This window comes from Chlorocebus sabaeus, chromosome 18 (assembly GCF_047675955.1).
Source record: "Chlorocebus sabaeus isolate Y175 chromosome 18, mChlSab1.0.hap1, whole genome shotgun sequence".
In the NCBI taxonomy this organism is placed as follows: domain Eukaryota; kingdom Metazoa; phylum Chordata; class Mammalia; order Primates; family Cercopithecidae; genus Chlorocebus; species Chlorocebus sabaeus.
Window position 1 is genome coordinate 32,010,170 of NC_132921.1, and position 21,873 is coordinate 32,032,042.

Consider the following 21,873-nt stretch of genomic DNA (forward strand, 5'->3'; position numbering starts at 1 on the left):
ATGCCAGCCCTCCCAATAAAGAAGCATGATGGACTTGTTAAAAAATGGTATAGGCTGGCCGGGCATTGTGGCTCACGCCTGTAATCCCAGCACTTTGGGAGGCTGAGGTGAGAATCACCTGAACTCAGGAGGCAGAGGCTGCAATGAACTGAGATCACCCCACTGCACTCCAGCCTGTGTGACAAGAGTGAGAATCTGTCTCGGAAAAAAAAAAAAAAAAAAAAAGGAGGTGTAGGCTAGTTTTTCTCAACCTATTCTGGTAAAAGAAAGGGCCCTTAGATGAAGGTGATGGATTCTCTCCCTCCAAGAGACACAAGCATAGGATCATGTATTATTTCAGGGGCTTTGTGGACTCCTGGAAGCTATTCATGAATCCTGAGGCAAAAAAAGAACTTTTATCTGAGGGTCTCAGTCGGTATTTGTTATTATATAATTCCCCCCTTCATCACAAAATCAACATACATCTCTCCTGATTTAGTATTTTAACATTAGAGTCTCGGTGTTTGTGTGTGAGAAGTGGGGAGAAGAAAAGGCGATAGAGAATTCCTTTAGTATCATAATTAAATCAAATAAGGAGAGGAATAGGGTAGGAAGCTGAACAAAAGGGAATGAAAAGCTGAGGAGCAAAACTAGTACTCCACATGTGAATTTAAGTCCAACAACACATTCCCAAGGGATCAAGTATTCTGGAGAGAGAGAGTGTGTGTGTGTGTTAAGGTTTATATTACCAAGTTTCAAAAGTGTCCTATACATACAGCCTTTAAAAACAAGACCATAAAGCATTTTATGCATAAGAAAATTTTACTAAGAAAATATAAGAACACACATCTCATTACAACATGTCACAAAAGAGAAAAAATAATTCACATAATTATGAAATTTTAAGACTGATTCTTGGAACCATTTTTAACAAGTCAATCTGGTATAATATGTTCTATACAAGGCATTCCTCTTAAACTAGCATTCCCATAAGCAATTACTACAAGACTACCCATTCCATCATCTTATCAACACAAAGATATGAAAGGCTAAGCAATGACTTGCAATACATGGCTTCCTTAAGTCAATAATTAGTGCTTGGGATGTTATCAAAGGGAACACAAAAATATCAACTGCAAAAGTACGGTTTTAATTTTGGTTAAATTTCAAGGTCATTAGGCAAAGTATAATAAAACATTGGGCAGACATTTTATATTGTCATTTATTCAGCTAAACTAGGTCTTTTAAGAAAGTTCTTATTTCATACATATTTTAATATTACTACTTTCTAATTATTCTCACCTTTTGATGGAATATATATATACAATACATAGATATCACTTAAAATATATCTTATAATTGAATTGCAAATTGACAGGTGGATTCCTAAAGTGAATATTATAATATATAAGCACAACTGAAACTGACTTGCACAGAGGTGATAACAGTTGTTGATTCTGCGAAGATTACTAAATCAAAAGATGTTAGTGAATTGGCTACCGAGATTTTTGGTGTAATTTATTAAATTCAAAACCAAATATTTAATGTTTGTGTCCGTCCAATACTTACAATGCTGAACACTAAATGAATAAACGGTTTATGTTATATTTGAATTATAAATGGGAACAAAGTAAAAATCAGATGAACTGGTAAAATGTATTAAAAAGGACCTAAGACTAATCTCATAAGAATAGGTAAGAATTCTCATCGGAAGTAACAGTTCCTGAAGGTATTAGATAAAATTGCCTACACAGAAGCCTTTCTTCACTGAGAGGGGTCTGAGCTAAAAACCCAGGCTCTGCCACACATCCTAAGACCTTTGACAAGTCACTTAACCTCTCTGTGCCTCTGTCCCTATCTGTAAATCAGGCATAGAAACAGAGGTTAGGAGTGAGGATTAAATTATGTCAGATCCTTAGAACAGCGTCTGGTATAGAGTAGGTATTATCCATAAACTTTAGTTTGTCATTATTAGCCCATTGTATATACCAAATGTGTTGGTGATAATCCAATGGCTGCATAGGAATCAATGATTTGCTAGAATATACACTTAAAACTAGGAAAGGAAAAATTACTTTTCTAGAACATAAAAGAAAATCCTGAAAACCAATGAATATATACCCACAAGTTTCCCCTAGTCTTAACATTAAAAAGTGTGCTGGAGGAATAACTTTCCCAATTGCAAAGTTTTTATTTGGAAAAAACAAGATCCTATAGCCATATGAAAAGTTTGTTGACAAAATGCTGTTTACCAAAAGATACTAAGCATTCAAATCACTTGACTTAATGTGTCTATTTTATGCAACTGAACTATGAACATATTTCCATATTTACTTTTCTCTTTATGATGCACAATTTTCCTTATTGAAGAAAGGAAAATGTTTTTAAAATCCAATCGCTAGTCTATCTAAGTAACTTCTGGCAAGAATAGGATTTGTAGTAATAGTCATGTCTTAATTAGGCCCACCTGAACTTACTGAAATTTGAAATAAAGCACTGAGTTTTTTCTCTGCTTACATTTAAAAAAAAAAAAAAAAAAAAACCTTATCCTGATTTCAGATGAGAAAGTTTTCTATGGTCAAATTGCTGTGAACATTTTAAATATGAAGTATGTTACTTCAGCTCACCTGTAGAGAGCTTCATTTTAATAATTAGATGCACAAAGTGGAAACCACGAATCAGTTGAGAGCTACATGAATGCGTGGCACCTGAACACGTGTGGTCTTGTCTTGGATGGAAACACGATGCTGGTGCCATTTCATTCTCAGGACTTCCCTTTAAATGGAAGCCCAGTAAAGAGCTATAAGTTTATATTAATGCTCTCGAGTATTACGTAGGCTCACCAGAGCGGACTCCATTTTGGTGAATTCAACAAAGCCCTGGAGTTTTTTTTTTTTTTTTTAATGAGACGGAGTCTCGCTGTGTTGCCCAGGCTGGAGTGCAGTGGCGCGATCTCAGCTCACTGCAAGCTCCGCCTCCCGGGTTCACGCCATTTTCCTGCCTCAGCCTGCCGAGCAGCTGGAACTACAGGCACTCACCACCACGCCTGGCTAATTTTTAGCATTTTTAGTTGAGACGGGGGTTTCACCGTGTCAGCCAGGATGGTCTCGATCTCCTGACGTCGTGATCTGCCTGCCTCGGCCTCCCAAAGTGCTGGGATTATAGGCGTGAGTCACCATACCTGGCCACTCTGGAGCTTTTTAAGAGTATGAAGAAGTTTTTTTTTTAAAAAAAAGACAACATAACATGTCAAAGAAGAGAGGAGAAAAGAGTATTATAACCTCTGTCATAAAGCTAGCAGAAACAAACCAAAAAAAGTCTGAAAAAGTTATCCTTGAAGGATACTGACTGGGCTTGAGAAAAAAGCTGCAGGAGCACTTCAAGTATTTTTCCCAAGGAAAGGCTTTCTTCACTCCCCCACCATCCCTTTTGGGTTTTCTGTTATCTGAGAGCCAGTAAATAATGCTTCATACTCCTTAATAATGATGTTTTGGTCTTAATTCATTGGCAACTCATCGGCAAAAATGCAAAATTGTGTTTCTCCAGAGGCTGACAATTTATAGAAAAACGACAAAGGATAAGGTAAGTCATGTCCTAAGAAAGCTGATAATAGAGAAATAAATGTCCACTTGATAGCTAATCTTTTACAAATGAAAATTGGTTGCTAGGTTCATTAAGTACGCTACAAATCTATAATGTAGAATTAAAGAGTATTCTAGTTTTTATATGTTTTCAGAAAAGTATGTTAAAAAATTCTCTATTAATTTTTGTTCTTGTAAACAGCCTGTAAAAACATATTAAAACTAGATGAAAACTATTTTGTGTAAGAACATAATTTCAGTTGATCTTTTTCATGTAAATTGAAGTATATGGTACATAAACAATAAAGAACTGCTCACTACATGCAGTACCTTGGAGCAATGCCTCTTAGCATGTTGTTCACTGTACCAGCAGCATAGGCATCACCTGGGAGCCTGTCAGAAACGGACATTCTCGGCTGGGTGCAGTGGCTCATGCCTGTAATTCCAGCACTTTGGGAGGCCGAGGTGGTGGAATCACTTGAGATCAGGAGTTCGAGACCAGCCCAAGCAACATGGCAAAAACTCGACTCTTCTAAAAATACAAAAATTAGCTGGGTGTGGTGACTTGCGTTTATAGTCCCAGCTACTCAGGAGGCTGAGGCGGGAGGATCGTTTGAGCCCAGGAGGTGGAGGTTGCAGTGAGCGCGTGCCACTGCACTCCGGCCTGGGTGAGAGAGAAAGAGACCCTGTCTCAAACAAACAAAAAAGTAGAATCTGAGACCCTATCCCAGGTCCCCTGCATCAGCATCAGAATCTTGTTAGTTCTCCAAAAGATTCTGCTGCCTGCTTTAAGGCAGTGATTGTGAAGGCTGAATCGGTGTTTCAGAGGGACCTCCTGAAGAGACACCAGCCAGGACTCTGCCCTGGGGGCCTGGAGGGAAGACGAGCAAAGGCACCTGCATTTTAAAGCTTCACAGTGATCTGAGGCAACTTCTTGGTTATGAATCCATCCTTTAAAAATATTTTAACTAAAATCTTGGACTAAAACTTCTCATTATTGTCAATAAACCTTACCCTTGCTAGTAATCCAATTTGTTCCATACAACAGGTGGTCGTGGGAGATTAGAAACACATGTATTCTCACCTTTTCCACTTACTAACACTCTAATCATCAGAATTTCTTCTCAATTCAAAATAGAAGATTCTCTATTGCTGTTATTCAAAATAATTACCTTCTTGCTAGGTAAAGTCTCATCGAAGGTAACATTTTAATTTCTTTTCCAGCTTGATGCCATTCTGGCCTCCCCTGACTTCCTCAATGCTAATAATCCTTCCTGTATTCTTAGCTTAATATTAAGCAATTTTACTTTATTTACATCTAATAATTGATACTTGTTAAAATATTGACTGGTAAATAACAATGAAAACAGGGAGCTTTTAAAAAAATAGAATTGTTTTATTTAAGTAGGCTATATGCCATTTAGCCTATTTTTTTCCTTAAAATACTTAATAACTTCCATGAAGACTGTACCAGACATACTTAATAAGCAAACTTCTTAGTAAAATTACTTTAATTCAGCATATGTTCCTGCCTTCAATAAACATTAAGCAAGAAACAGGTTTATACTTATTATACTTCTTAGGTTGAACTAAAATCAAGATTTCACACAGAGAGTATTTTTAGGCGTGATTTTGTTTTGACAGAGGGAACATGAGAAACAGAAGCCTCTCAGCCAGGTGCAGTGGTGCACACCTTTAGTCCAAGCTGCTCAGGAGGCTGAGGCAGGAGGAGAGCCTGAACCCAGGAGTTCCAGGCTGCAGTGCTCTATGACCCACGCCTGTGAACAGCCACTGTCCTCCAGCAAGGACGACACAGCAAAACCCCGTATCTAAAACAAACAAACCAAAACCCACAAACCTTTCATCTTTAATTAAAAGAAAGGAATTGTGACCATATGTTATGAAAAAGACTTCTGACTTTACTCATTTGTTCAATGAATTAACCAACTGCACTTTCCCATACTCCAAATGGCAATGCCATTGCAACCACTTTAAAATTATCAAATTATATTCAAAATTATTATGAATTGGGCCAGGTGTGGTGGCTCATAGTGTAATCCCAGCACTTTGGGAGGCCAAGGTGGGTGGATCACCTGAAGTCAGGAGTTTGAGACCAGTCTGGCCAACATGGTAAAACCCTGTCTCTACTAAAAATACAAAAATTAGCTGGGTGTGGTGGCAGGTGCCTGTAATTCCAGCCACTTGGGAGGCTAAGACAGGAGAATCGCCTGAACTGAGGAGGCAGAGGTTGCAGAGATAATGCCACTGCACTCCAGACTGGGCGACAGGAGCAAGACTCTGTCTCAAAAAAAAAAATATTGGCCGGGCGCATGGCTCACGCCTGTTAACTCCAGCACTTTGGAAGGCCGAGATGGGCAGATCACAAGGTCAGGAGATCAAGACCCTCATGGCCAACGTGGTGAAACCATCTCTATGAAAAATACAAAAATGAGCTGGGCGTGCTGGCGCATGCCTGTAGTCCCAGCTACTTGGGAGGCTAAGGCAGGAGAATCACTTGAACCTGGGAGGCAGAGGTTGCAGTGAGTTGAGATCACCCCACTGCACTCCAGCCTGGTAACAGAGCGAGACTCTGTTTTTTTTTGTTTTTGTTTTTTTTTTTTTTAAAAGAATCAATTTGTACCCATAGGCAAAAGATGAAAAAAGTGAAGTCTCTTTTTTCCTACAAAGCAATATAAAATACTGTGCATGCTCATATTATCAATGAATACCTGTTGTTGTTACTATTCTAGAATGAGCATTTAAAAGTTTTCTTCCCTCAAAGCAACCACGGTAGGCAGATACATTTTCCTTTAGAATTCTTCAATATGCAAGCTACACAAGAAAACTGTTCTCATTAGCCATAATTACCCATTTTACTGGGATTAAAAAGGGCATTTCCTGGATGAACACCAACCTTATTCATTCTCGCTTAGCTCTAAATTAATTTTGGTGGCTTAAAAAAATTAAGTCTGCCTTCAATGGAGAAAGAGATGTCGCTACTAATGACATTCAAAGAAACAGTATCATAGTAACATTCCAAAATTATCTCAAGTAATAAAGAGCATCAGTTCTGGAATAAGGGCATAGTTTCTCCAGTTAAATATGACTCATTTTGATGTGAAGCATGACTAACTTAGATTTTAGAAGTCATGTGATATTCCCCATATGAGTTAGGTATCTTATACTCCCTCCTAGAATCATCTAGAAGTAACAAAAATATGTGTTTTTCATAAGCAAATCTAAATTTCTAGCTGGGCAATAAGATAGCATAACTGAAGCAATTAAATTTAAGATATTTATTAAATAAAAAGGTTACATTATGATTTTTATACACTGTTGAAAACAATGACTTTTATTTATTTAAAGCCAGCAGTAGTTCCCATTACTCTCATAATGTTATAGTTAAGCCTTGATTTAGTTCCAGAAAATAAATAGGGTAAAATTTTAATGTTTCCCTAGCTCTGTCTGCTATAAGGGAATTTCAGAGTATGAAGGTAAGATGAAGCAGATGTAGAAGAACATTTTTAGATGCTGATAATTTTTCCTTAAAATTTAGTTTCTTCTCAAAATTCTGTACTTCTATCCATAAAAGTAAATTTCTATTTTAGTAGCTCTAAAACAACCAGGCGAGAGAAGATTATTACCCATAATAGTAAATAGCAAATACTTTGGCAAGTCTGAATTAGAATACAAGTGAAGACATTCACAAACACACTTTTTACATCTCCTGGATGTGGTATGGGCTGTATGTTAGAATTAAAGCATCACAACTATCTGATTGTAGGGTGCTGGTGGGCAATGCAATCAATCAACACGTCTACCCCAACAGATGTGGAGACGCATGGAAAAAAACACGTCAACCAAAGTGGCTGGGCAGAACAAAACACAGAAAACACCATAAAACTGAGGACATTATCTCTTCTTGTCTGAAAAAAGGGATTCCCTGGAGCACAGAAAGTATTTATCAGGGGAGTGCTTCTATTCTGTTATCACAGGAGGGCTTGATGCAGATTCCGGCCATTCATACACATCTGGCAGCAGGGAATCATATTCACTCCGCCATATTCTTTCTTTAACATATTTGGCCTTGTCTTCAGGTTCTGGGTATCGGAAAGCCATTTTATTAGCATATAGGTATTCTGTAACCTGAAAAATAAATAAGGTTATTGTGTAGGCTCTGAGTATTAACCTATTAGAGAGACAACGTACTATTATAACACAGGAAAATAAGTTTAAAAGAATGGCAGTTTTCTTTTTTCAAAATAAAAAGTAACATTACTTTGACTCCTTTCAAAACATTTGGAAACTATGGAAAGTTTAAAAGATAAAACCAAACACATTTAAGTTCTACTATGTATGATTCAAGTAAATACATTTAGGTAATCTGCCCGGCCTGTGTCATTCCTCCCAGTCTTGCTGAAAGGGTGGCCTTTCTAGAGGGCCACAGAGACTATTTCCTAATCGTAGCCAACTTGACCAGGATGAAAACCCAACCCAAGGTGAGGAGAGGTTTCTACTCTAGAATTTGGATTAAGAGGCATAGTAATTATTATAAATCAGGAGTTAGACACTAGAACTATAAAGTCAAGTAAATTCAGAGCTACAACCTATACATGGGAACTGACACCACTAACACTGACTGCCAGGCATATTCTGTGTGTTTTACAAGGATACCTCCTTTATTCTCCACAAGAACCCCATGAGATACGTACTATCTTTATTCTCATTCTGCATATGAGGAATGACAGGAGTTTAAGTAATTTGCCCAAGATAGTTACATGAGAGCTGTTTCAAACCCAAAGCATTCTGAGTCTAGATATTAGACCCTCAACAGTAAGCTTGATTACTCCCCACCAAAGGTGGCTTGAATTTCAAATTTTGCACCCAAGCCACATACCATGATTGGTGGTGAGAATAAGCCCTTGAGCCTCAGTTCTGATATAAAATGAGGAATGTGAAACGCTTCCTCACAGGGTAGCACAGTGCCTCTCACACAGTAAAGTTCTCAAGTCATGGCTTTATTTATTTATTTATTTATTTATTTATTTATTTGAGAGTCATGGCTTTATTTATTTATTTATTTATTTATTTGAGATAGAGCCTTACTCTGTCACCCAGGCTGGAGTGCAGTGGCGCGATCTCAGCTCACTGCAAGCTCCGTCTTCTGGGTTCAAGCGATTCTCCTGCCTCAGCCTCCCCAGTAGCTGGGACTACAGGCATGCGCCACCACACCTGGTAAATTTTTGTATTTTCAGTAGAGATGGGGTTTTGCCATGTTGGCTAGGCTGCTCTTGAACTCTTGACTGCAGGTGATCTGCCCGCATCGGCCTACCTAAGTGCTAAGATTACAGGCATGAGCCACCGTGCCTGGCAGGTTTTAACTTAAAAAAATGTAGTGATATATGGTAGAAAAAATTCAAACAATTATAAGGTGTCATTCTCCTCCTCTAATTCTCATTCCAAATGGTAACCATTATTATAGTTTCGTATTTCAACTTTCTAAAAGAAAAATCTCAGAATAAGATGGTGATTAAAAAAATAATCCTTGGTACCAAGAGCTCCATCTCAGTGCATTTTGTGATAGAAAATGTGTTCAATTGTCTTCTGTTCTATTATAGAAAACATATTTTACTAATATTTTATTATTAACTAAGAAAAAGAAGTAGGGAAGGGCTAGATCCTCAGTGGCAGGTAACTGCAATAAAGATCTGAGAAGGTTAAAAACCTAAGGGCTGGCTGGGCGCAGTGGCTCACACCTGTGATCCCAGCACTCTGGGAGGCCAAGGCGGATGGATCACCTGAGGTCAGGAGTTTGAGACCAGGCTGGCCAACATGGTGAAACCCTGTCTCTACTAAAAACACAAAAATGAGTCGGGCGTGGTGGTAGGCACCTGTAATCCCAGCTACTCAGGAGGCTGAGGCAGGAGAATCACTTGAATTTGGGAGGCAGAGGTTGCGGTGAACTGAGATTGCACCACTGCACTCCAGCCTGGGCAACAGAGTTAAGACTCCATCTCAAAAACAAACAAACAAAAAACCCAAGGGCCAAATAAACATAACACATGTCATTAGTAGTTTGTTGACCAAACTGCTCTTCTCAGGTTTTGTACTAAACAGGAAAAACAGGAATGATATAAATAGACAGGCAGAGATTTTTGCTTCCAGAAAGATGGAATAAACACACTTTTCCTCATTCCTTCCAACCTTGGAGAGCTGAGCACGTGGCCTGCCTGATGTGAGGGGTGGTGGGAGGTGTTCTGAAGCCAGTAAGCAGTATAATTAACATAAGTAAATAAATATAAATTTATAAACAAATGGACGAAGGAGAGAAGGCAGCAGAGTAGACATACAAATTCTCACTTGTGGCACAGCATGGGAGGGAGAATGAGGCAGTGGCCACCATGCATACAATAAGAAGTCAGCTAAAATTTTAAGGAACTGCCAAAGGTCAATGAGAGCTAGTGTTTTATTCCGGAACAACTGCAAGCTTTAGACATAAGGGGGGCTCACACTCACTGCAAATCTCTTTCCCACAGGCTGCTGGTACCCACAGAAAAAGATTAGGGACAAGGCATGAGATTGGAGAAAGCTCCCCTTGGTCCTGGAGGCATGCAGGAGGTGACTGGTGGCTGTCAGAGGCACACACACAGCCCTGCTCATAGAGCCAAAGGGGTGAATCAATGGCTGTTTGAGGTTGGGACAGACACAAAGCTCCACCTCCTCTACTCACCACTTTCTTCTTTGTTTCTAAAAAGAAAAGCCTATGCCACTGCAGATGCAGCATACTCTCTACTCCTGCCTCTGGGGAAACGCAAGGAGACATGAACCTGGGCCTGTGTTCCTATACTAATCCCAAGCAGAGGTCTTCTATGACCTCATGTACTACCTCTCATTTGGACATACCGATTATTTCTCTCTCTTTTTTTGTCTTAGAGACAGGGTCTTGCTCTGTCATCCACACTGGAGTGCAGTGGTATGATCATAGCTCACTGCAGCCTTGGCCTCCTGTGTTTAAGTGATCCTCTCACCCCAGCCTCCTGAGTAGGTGGGACTACAGGCACATACCACTGTGCCTGGCTAATTTTTTTTTTTTTTTTTGGTAGAGGTGAGATCTTGCTTTGTTATCCAGGGATGGTCTTAAATTTACAGCCCCAAGCCATCCTCCTGCCTTGGCTTTTGAAAGTGCTATGATTCTAGGAGTGAGCCACTGTGTCTGGCCCAGTAATCTTTTAACTGACCAGTATCTTCCAAAATCTCCCCCACCTGTGATATCATTCTATAAATTCTAAAGTCGGACTCCTATCATCCTAGTTCTGGGTTCTAAAATCTTCAATTGTTTTGCAGTAGAAGGTAATCACACTCCTTAGGCTGGCATTTGTATATCTGTACAGCTGTCTTTAATATAACTTTCAAATTCTCTTTTATGCCATTTCCCTACCTGTTCCTTAGACTCCAGGCTCAACTATTATTCCCTAAACATACCATCCTTTACCAATTCCCAATCTTTGCTTAGGTGACAGGCACCAAAATAATGCAATAATAAAATTAATAGTCAAAGCTGGCCACAGTGGCTCATATCTATAATCCCAGCACTTTGGGAGGCCAACGTGGGCAGATCTCCTGAGCTCAGGAGTTCAAGACCAGTCTGGGAAACACTGCAAACCCCCATCTCGACCAAAAATGCAAAAAAAAAAAAAAAAAAAAAAAAATTAGCTGGACATGGTGGCACACGCTTGTGGTCCCAGTTACTTGGAAGGCTGAGGTGGGAGGATCGCTTAAGCCTGGGAGGCAGAGCTTGCAGTGAGCTGAGATCACACCGCTGCACTCCAACCTGGGTGACAGGGTAAAACCCTGCCTCAGAATAAATAAATAAATAAATTTATTAGTCAAAATGATAAAATTTTATGATCACCTGTACAGAAGTGAAATTGTGGTTGATAAATTCCATAGTCAATCCTCATGTTTAAGAAAAATCTTAGTAATCTAGAAATAGAAGACTACTTCTTTTAAAAAGTAGAAAATACTTATTTCAATCAAAAGCTAGCATCATATTTAATATTAACATACAAAGATGTTAGCCAGGTGCGGTGGCATGTGCCTCTAGCTACTCAGGAGGCTGTGGTAGAAGGATCACTTGAGCCTAGGAGTTTGAGATCAGCTTGGCCATATAGACTCTGTCTCTAAATTGAAAAAAAAATACAAGACTACCCTTACTAACCTAATTGCTTAAGACTATTCTGCAGTTTCAGCTAATTTATAGTTAGAGAAAAACAGACTATGCATATTAAAAAAAGAAAAAATTACTTGCAGACAATTAAAACAATTCCAAATGAAATGAAAAACTATTAAAATAAGATTGTTCAAAAAACTGGTCATCAAGTAAATTCATAAAAATGAATGTTTTCAAATTAGTATTATTATTCCTAACTTTTCCTATAAATTAGAAATGATCAATGAAAAAATATTTGGAAAGAAAAGAAAGTCTTTATTATATTAGAATAACAGAAATTTAAAAATATTTAGGAAAAAGTAGCCATATTCAGATGAAGAAAACAAAATTATACTGAAAGACTTTTTAAAAAATATCTTAATAAACAGAGATAGTGATTAGAGAATACTCAATACTGAAAGACCCAATTTCACCAATTTATAAATGTAACAATTTCATACAAAGTTGCAAAGTTTTTTAAAATTAAAAAAGCAGATATAAAAATTTGTCCAAAAGAAAACAATTTAGAACAGTCAAGAAAATACTGAAAAAGTATAATGATGGGAAAGATGAAGTACCAAATGTTACCACATTACACACACACATTACGAAATTTAAAACAGTGTCAGATAGTAAACAAAAATGGTCAGGAATAGAAATCCCAGGAACAGATTCAATTCCCAATTAACTGTAAACAACGGAGGCATTAATCAATAAACAATTGGCATTAATCAATAAACAATGCTGGGGCAACTGGTTAACTACTCAGGAAAAAATGTTTCCCTTTCTCATATCATACACTAAAATAAATCCCAGAGAGATTAAAAAAGTTTTATTTTAGATAATGCAAGTAGATAGTTATGATTTTGGGGTGAGAGAAGGCATTAATATTCATAAAAGGTGAGGACAGAATCCACAAAATAAACAAATAATTCCATAAAAAACTTTAAAAAGACATGTCAAACAATTCTATAAAGTTAAAACAAATGACAAATGGGAAAATATCTGCACCACAGCGAACAGGAAGATCACTACACTTAATATATAAAAAGCCCGGGAGCGGGGAGGGGGAAGGGATGGCATTGGGAGTTATACCTGATGTAAATGACGAGTTGATGGGTGCTGATGAGTTGATGGGTGCAGCACACCAACATGGCACAAGTATACATATGTAACAAACCTGCACGTTATGTACATGTACCCTAGAACTTAAAGTATAAAAAATATATATATATATAAAACAAGCCCTCAGAAATCAATGCCAGAAAGTAGGAAAGCAAATATCCAATATAAAAAAGAGTAAAGGTCATGAAAAAGTAGTTCGTTGAAGAAATACAATTGTTGAATAAACAAAAAATTATTCAATCTCACTAATAATGCCTTAATAATGAGAAACAATTTTACCTAGTAAATATGCAAGATTAAAAAAATAATTGTAAGTATTGGCAAAAGTGTGGAAAAACATACACTCATATCTAATTGCTGCAATGTAAATCAGTACTTTTTTTTCTGAAGAGAGTATTTGACAATATGCATCAGAAGCCTTAAAACACCTTAAAAACCTTTGTTGTTAAGCTTAGAATTTATTGCAAAGAAAAACCATCACAGTACGGGTGTGGCGGCTCACACCTGTAATCCCAGCACTTTGGGAGGCCAGGTTGGGTGGATCACCTGAGGTCAGGAGTTCGAGACCAGCCTGGTCAACATGGTGAAACCCTGTCTCTACTAAAAATACAAAAAGTTAGCTGGGCCATGGGGGTGGGCGCCTGTAATCCCAGCTACTTGGGAGGCTGAGGCAGGAGAATTGTTTAAACCCTGGAGGCAGAGGTTGCAGTGAGCCGTGAGCTGAGATCCCGCCACTACACTCAAGCCTGGGCGACAGAGTGAGACTCTGTCTCAAAAAAAAAAAAAAAAAAAAAAAGAAACCATCACAAATACACACAAAGTACACACAAATATTTAGCTGTAAGGATAAATGTTCACTACACTGTTACACTGTTCTTTCTTTCTTTTTAAAAAACTTTTTATTTTTATTTATTTATTTTTTTGAGATGGAGTTTTACTCTTGTGGCCCAGGCTGGAGTGCAATGGCACGATCTTGGCTCACTGCAACCTCCTTCTCCCAGGTTCAAGTGATTCTCTGGCCTCAGCCTCCAGAGTAGCTGGGATTATAGGTACCCAGCACCATACCCGGCTAACTCTTTTGTATTTTTTTTTTTTTTTTTTTTTTTTGAGAGGGAGTCTGAGTCTGGCTCTGTGGCCCAGGCTGGAGTGCAGTGGCCGGATCTCAGCTCACTGCAAGCTCCGCCTCCCGGGTTTACGCCATTCTCCTGCCTCAGCCTCCCGAGTAGCTGGGACTACAGGCGCTCGCCACCTCGCCCGGCTAGTTTTTTTGTATTTTTTAGTAGAGACGGGGTTTCACCATGTTAGCCAGGCTGGTCTCGATCTCCTGACCTCGTGATCCGCCCGTCTCGACCTCCCAAAGTGCTGGGATTACAGGCTTGAGCGACCGCGCCCGGCCACTCTTTTGTATTTTTAGTAGAGATGGGGTTTCACCATGTTGGCTAGGCTGGTCTCAAACTCCTGACCTCAGATGACTCGGTCTCCCAAAGTGCTGGGATTACAGGTGTGAGCCACTGCACCCAGCCTACAGTGTTATTTCTAACAATAAGAAGCTAAAAACTTAAATGTCCAAAAACAGAGAAATGATGAAACACATTTTGATATAAAGAGAACACCATGCAGCATTAATGATCACATACATGAGAATTATTAACTTACATGGAAAAGGCTTACAATATATTAAGTGGAAAAAGTGCAGTAAGAAACCAATTATAAGAATGGACACAGGCCAGGTGCTGTGGCTCATGCCAGTAATCCAAGCACTTTGGGAGGCCAAGGCAGGAGGATCGCTTCAGGCCAAGAGGTTAGAGACCAGCCTGGGCAACACAGGGAGACCCCATCTCTATTCTTTAAAATAATTTTTTAAAAAGGCACAAGTGACTACATGCATGTGTATATGCATGTATGTGTTTGCAAAGAAAAAAGTCTAGAAGGCAACAAGCCCAAAATAATCATGTGTGTTATATTCTGGTAGTAAGAATACGGGGCCTAAAATTTCTTCTTTGCAGCCTTCTAAATGTTTCAGATTTACCTCTAGTAAACCTGTATTTCTTGTATAAGAAAATGTCATTAAAATTAATGTGAAGAAGTTTAAGTTATTACTTACTTTAATAGCAATGTTAATAGAAACTTCCTGAATATTAGCAAGTGGTGGGTAAAGTCTCCCTTGGGCTAGCTCTTCATCTGTCAATTGGCTTGTCAGTGCCTGAAGAGAAAAACAGCATTTTGCTCTTTGTTTAAATAACAGAATAAGGACCCAGGAAAATGGAAAAAGCATTGGGGAAACAGAGAGTAATACAGGTAATATAATTCCCGTTATTTCTTGAAGGAATTAAACCACTGCAGAAATTAAAACTGTTATCATTAAACAATAAATAACCAGATTTAAAGACTTATTGATTATATTCTACTTTATATTATACATATAGAGAGTGGCTTAATTGCAGTGGCTACTTTGAAAACAGACATTAATTGTATTAATGCGAGTTCTTCAGAAATACTTCAAAGTCTGGAGCTCCCATAGGCCAGCACTCCAAATAATACCAGTACTTGTCCATTAAAAGCATGCAATGAGTTATCTATGCTGTCAAAATATATCCAGATATATATAATGCAAGTATAGTCTAAATGTTATTAAAATGAGAGGATTCAGTTTACAAACATTTGAAAGGTCATGATTTAAAAAATCAATTTTATGCATAAATAGGCAAACCATAAAAGTAATGTATGAGTAACTTCCTTTTCATTAATAAGGCAGATTTAACCCATTCTCTCTCTGCTTTTAATTTTCAGATCTATTCACCTTCATAATTCATCCTTTATAAAATAAGCAACAATTAAAACATTTACCTTTGCAGCTTCTAGGAAAACACTGTCACTAATATGCCGGGTGTTACAGAGAATAACAGCTAAAGCCACACCTAGAATACATTTTAAAGTTTACTTAGTACGGTCACTTTTCAAATTATGAAAGAAGTCAATTTCTATATTCAGGCAAATAAATGGTAATCCATCCATATCCCAAACAGCTCCCCCCAAACAGAAAACAGCCAAGAAAAAACAGAAATCTGAGCTAAAATCAAACGATCTTTAATGATTCTTATTCGTAAGTAATTTCAGAAATATCAAATGGCTTTTCTCAGTTTAGTATTTATATTTATGAAAATGACAAATACACACAATTCTTCAACGCTTGTTCTAACACCAGTTCCCAGCCCACCTCTAACACTCCATTTATTGCTCTACAGACGCAATGACTTTCAATTTTTTTTTTTTTTTTTTTGAGGCGGAGTCTCGCTCTGTCGCCCAGGCTGGAATGGAGTGCAGTGGCGCGATCTCGGCTCACTGCAAGCTCCGCCTCCCGGGTTCACGCCATTCTCCTGCCTCAGCCTCCCCAGTAGCTGGGACTACAGGCACTCACCACCACGCCCGGCTAATCTTTTGTATTTTTAGTAGAGACGGGGTTTCACCGTGTCAGCCAGGGCGCGGTGGCTCACGCCTGTAATCCCAGCAGGTTGGGAGGCCGAGGTTGGCGGATCACCAGGACTTTCAATTTTTTTTTTAGCTGATTGTTTATCTCTCTCACTCTTAAAGAACTTGTTTCTTGTGATTTTTTCTCTCTTCCCCCCCCCCCCCCCCCACTTTTTTTGCCTTCTCTTACTGTGCTGATCTTGCATTTTCTGTTTTGGAGATCACTGACTCCTTCCTATAAGAGTAAGTAGTGCTCTTTCATATTTTCAGCTTTCTCTCTTCTTCCCGATATAGTTAGAGCATAATTTTGGTTCAATCAATATTCAATGCTTATATCATAATTACTTTTCGTTTTCTGCACAATTTTATCTTTCTTGAAGTTAATAATTATCCTTTTTCCTTTACTTTGATTTTTTAGTATTTAACATTGTTATTTCACTCTGGAACTCTCAATTGTCTAAATTTTCTTCTGTTTTAATTACTTTATACATTCTTGAATTTCATGCTCTAGAATAAATCTGCTAAAGCTCCATTCTGGTCTGGTTGTCCCCCATTCCAGCTATGGAGCTGTCATCCTAGAAAATCCCTTTATCATCATGGGCCTCTTTGCTTCTAAGTTGACTCCATTTCCTAAATTCAACTTTTCCTAGTTTGTTACTCCCTCTTTTGGTAGGGTACATTCTCCCATAGCTTTCCGAAGAACAGTGCATGGGAGATATATATTTTTTGAAAACTTGCATTTCTGAAAATGTGTGTGTTTACTTCTTTCTACTTACATTTGATAGTTTGTCTAGGTTTAGAATTCTGGCTTGGAAATATTTTTCCTTCAGAACTGTGAGGTATTATTCCAATACTGTCTAGCTTCCTGTGCTGGTAAGAAGCATCAATCTGAGTTCAGATCCTGTTTAGGTGATTGTTTTTGTTTAATCTCTGGATGCACGTAGGATCCCTTTAAAAAAATTTTTTTTGGCAACAGTCTCGCTGTGTCACCCAGGCTGGAGTACAGTGGCGCAATCACAGCTCACTGCAGCCTCAACCTCCATGGGCTCAAGCGATCCTCCTACCTCAGCTTCCTGAGTAGCTGGGATTACAGGCATGTACCATCACACCTGGCTAATTTTTTTTATTTTTTGTAGAGACAGGGTTTTACTATGCGGCCCAGGCTGGTTTCAAACTTCTGGACTCATGCAATCTTCTTGCCTCAGCCTCCCAAAGTGCTCGAATTACAGGCATGAGCCACTGTGCCCAGCCAGATCCTTATTTTTATACCTAACGGTCTGCAATTTCTTAACACTATGCCTTGATGTGCAATATTTTAACTCATCATGTTTAGCATTCAGTGAGTAGGTGCTTCCTATCTGAAAACATGAGTCTTTCACTTTTGGGAAATGTTCGTGAAGCTTTGAGGATTCACTTCCCTCCATTTTTCTGTTCTTGTTCCCTGACATTTGTATTTTCTGATACTGTACCACTTGGATTGGCTAATTTTCTTCTTTATTTTCCTTCTCCTGTCCTCTGCTCTCCTTTTAGGTAACTTACTCATCTTTTTCTTCTAATCTTTCTACTATCAAACTTTATTTTTAGGAGCTTGTTTTGCTTTCTAATTTTTTTAAAATAAAATTCTGTCTTGTTTAGAGGATATATTTTGTCACCCTGAGGATACTGATAATTTTTAAATTTTCCCATTATCCTTGTTTTTTTCCCCAATATGTCTTTTTCTGTTTGTCTGCTTTGGTCTTTTATGAAAATCTTTCATAAAGAGACTTTCCTCATATGACTAGTAATCTTCAAGCATTTCTCACATTTAAGGGTTAAGAACTAGAGAAAATGATTGGAAGCTATGAGCGTGAGAGTGGGGTTTGCCTCCTCTGAGCATCACCGTACAAGCCTTTAAACCTCCTATTTTCTAGCACCTCTGTCCTCAACTATGTCTGGTGTCTCCCAGCCTAGAAACCTGTTTTATTCTATTCAAAGAATATCCCAACTGGCTTTGAGGAAGGGTAGTCATCTGATTACCTCATGGCTGAGAAGATCACATGGTTAATAGCATTTTTTTAAGTAGATAATTTGGTCTATCTACATTTAATGCAGTTTTTACCCTTTTTTTTTTTTTTTTTAAGTGATTGGGGCAGATTTAGCCCCCAAACACTTAGTCTCATCACTCTCATCTCATCTTGCCTTGCTTATTTTATGTTCCTTTTCCTCTTCTTTCTTGCTTTTCAGATTTTTGTTGTTTCATTTCATCCCAACCTTACCATAAACAGGAAGTCTTTGTAGTGTTCTAATGGTTATCCTAAAATTTATATCATGCATCTTTAACTACCAACATTCCACATTAAATTTTTTTTTTTGGAGATAGGGTCTCACACTCTATTGCCTAGGCTAGAGTGCAGTGGCACGACCAAAGTTTGCCACCTCAAACTCCTGGGCTCAAGAGATCCTCTGTCCTCTGTGTCTGTAGTAGCTGGGACTACAGGCACATGTCACCACACCTGGCTAATATATATATATTTTTTTTGTAGAGACAGAGCCTCCCTATGTTGCCAGGGCTACTCTCAAACTCTTGGCCTCAAGTGATCCTCCTGTCTTGACATCCCAAAGTGCTGGGATTATGGGTATGAGCCAATGTCCCCCGCTCCACATTAATTTTTAATTTACCTTCCTGCCAATCAATGTAAGTCTCTCATAACAGCTTAACTCTATTTAACAGAGCTACGGTTGTTGTGCATTTTAATTCTTTCTATATGTATTTTTCAAAATCCCATGTCATGTTTGTTTCATTCTATATAAACAACATTCATTTTGTTGTACCCACCCACTTATTCATAGACTTTCTTTGCTCTTCATTCCTTCCTACACCTTAGAGTTTCTATGTGGGATTATTTTCTTTTTCCCTAAGGAACAAAATTTCCTTTCCTTTAATATAAAAACAGTCTGCCAGGTGGTGAATCCCTGGTTTTTTGTTTTTCTGAAAAATGTCTTCACTTTGCCTTAATTCTTGAAGGATATTTTCACTGTGTAATGAATTCTAGGTGGCAAGTATTTCCCATAAGCAACTTTCATAGGTCATTCCACAGCCTTGGGATCTTATTGTCACTGAGGAGCCTGCTGTCAGTCTGTTGGTCGCTTCTTTGAAGGAAATCTTTTTGTTCTGGCTGCTTTCATATTCTTCTCTTTGTGGTGATTCTGAAGCCTCACAGTAATGTGCCTAGATGTAGATTTCTTTTTATGCATCCCACATGGGTTTCTGCGAGCTTTTTGAATATTGATTGTCAATCATCAGTTCTAAAAATAACTCAGCCATGAGGCCAGCACATGTTGCCTCTGCTTCATTCTCATTTATTCTAGGACTTCAATTAAAGATCTATCAATGAAATGTATGTCCCTTACCTATTTTTTTTTTTTTTGGGGGGTCTCTCTGTGCTGTATTCTGGATTGTTTCTTCAGAGATATTTTCCAGTTGATTAATTTTCTCTGGTCTAATCTGCCATAAGCCTCATTCACTCAGTGTTTTTTTTTGTTTTTTTTGTTTTTTTTTTTTTTTGAGACAGGGTCTTGCTTTGTCACCCAGGCTAGAGCACAGGGGACCAATCATGACTCACTCCAGCCTTGACCTCCCAAGCTCAAGTGATCCTCCCATCTCAGCCTCCTGAGTAGCTAGGACTACAGGCATATGCCAGCATGCCTGACTTATATATATATATATTTTTAAACTTGTAGAGATGGGGGTCTCACTACGTTGCCAGGGCTGGTCTCAAACTCCTGGGCTCAAGCAGTTCTTCTACCTTGGCCTCACAAAGTGCTAGGATTACAGGCATGAGCCACTACACCCAGCCCACTCAATTCTTACAGATTACTACATTTTTCAATTTTAGAATTTAATGGTACTTGTCTAAGTTTTCAAGATTGGCTTTTATCTCTATAAATATAATAAGCATATTTGTTTCATAGCGTTTGTGTTATATCTAGGGTTTCAGTATGTCTGTTTTTCTTGTTTTCATTGGTTTTGGCTTCTGTTGTTATGTCTCTTTATGTGCCTCATTATCTTTTTTTATTTTTCCACTTAGGTTGTACTTGAAAATTTATAAAAATAATTTGAGGACTAGGATAGTATTATCTTATTTCAGAGAAATTTTTATTTGCTTCTGCTGGGCGCTTGTGGGCACTGGCAGTCCCAAACAGAGGCTTGAGGTTTTCTAAATCACCCATTGCTGCTGCAAAGTATACCCCCAATCCAAGGTACAGCACTTTAGGGTTTCAGTCCAGAGTGGGAGGTGGTGCCAGACTTGGACATGGTGCCGATCTTGTCCACCTTCCATGAAAAGCACAGCTGTACCTCTTAGCCACTTTCTTCCTGGTCTGTGTTTCCACTGTAAAACTGGCTTCAAAGGCTGGCTCTGTGCCTTAGTTCCCTCCCTAGCCTTGGTCCAGAATTCCCCAATATTCCATTAGAGTCAGTATCTTATCCCTTTGACCCTTTTATGGTCTTAAAAAAAAATTTCATCCAGTTGTTACAGTTGCTGAACTAGGTCATTCAAATATTAACAGTTTTTTTTAAGTTGCTTTATAAACACACTTTCAGCCAATCCTCCTATTTTTAGGCTCATTTCTACCTCAAATGCCAGGTCATTTTATTTTATTTTTTTGAGACAGTCTCACTTTGTTGCCCAGCCTGGAGTGCACTGGCATGATGATGGCTCACTGCAGCCTGGACCTCCCAGGCTCATGTGATCCTTCCACCTCAGCCTCCTGCCTAGCTGGGATTAGGGGCGTGCACCACCACACCTGGCTAATTTTTTTAATTTTTGGAAGAAACAAGGTCTCACTATGTTGCCCAGGCTGGTCTCAAACTCCTGGCGCCAAGCAATCCTCCTGCCTCAGCCTCCCAAAATGTTGGGATTACAGGTGAGAGCCACCATGCCTGGCCAAGTCATTTTTAATGTCCATATTTATGGTATCCCTGTTATTAAAGTTAGGACTTTAAAGGGTTACATAAAAATAATCAACTGCTAAATTCCTTAATACTCAGATATGATATAAAAAACAGTTTTGCTGAACTTAGAACAACCATTCGACCCAGCAACCCTATTATTGGGTATTACTCAAAGGAATATAAATCATTCTACCATAAAGACACATGCATGTGTATATTCACTGTAACACTATTCACAATAGCAAAGACACAGAATTAACCTAAATGCCCATCAATGGTAAACTGGATAAAGAAAACGTGGCACATACACACCATATATATAAATAAAAAAAAATCCTATGCAGCCATAAAAATGAATGAGATCTCGTCCTTTGCAGTAACATGCACAGAGCTGGAGGCTATTATCCTAAGTGAACTAACACAGGAACAGAAAACCAAATACCATATGTTCTCACTTATACGTGGAGCTAAGTGATAAGAACTCATGGACACAAAGAAGGGAACAATAGACACTGGGGCCTACTTAAGGGTAGAGGGCGGGAAGAGGGTAAGGATCAAAAAACTACCTATCAGGTACC

General features: G+C 38.5%; 1 protein-coding gene across 1 annotated transcript in view; it reads right to left on the minus strand.

Moving 5' to 3' along the window:
* Window positions 1-6,841: 6,841 nt before the first annotated feature.
* ME2 (malic enzyme 2) overlaps window positions 6,842-21,873 on the minus strand; it is a 70,758-nt gene continuing 55,726 nt past the window's right edge. Inside the window, exons 14-16 of the mRNA XM_007973992.3 lie at window positions 15,742-15,812; window positions 14,999-15,097; window positions 6,842-7,706 (exon numbers count right to left, since the gene is read on the minus strand). Of these exons, the coding sequence (XP_007972183.1) occupies window positions 7,539-7,706; window positions 14,999-15,097; window positions 15,742-15,812 (338 nt within the window). The 3' untranslated portion in view covers window positions 6,842-7,538. The remainder of the gene's footprint in view (window positions 7,707-14,998; window positions 15,098-15,741; window positions 15,813-21,873) is intronic.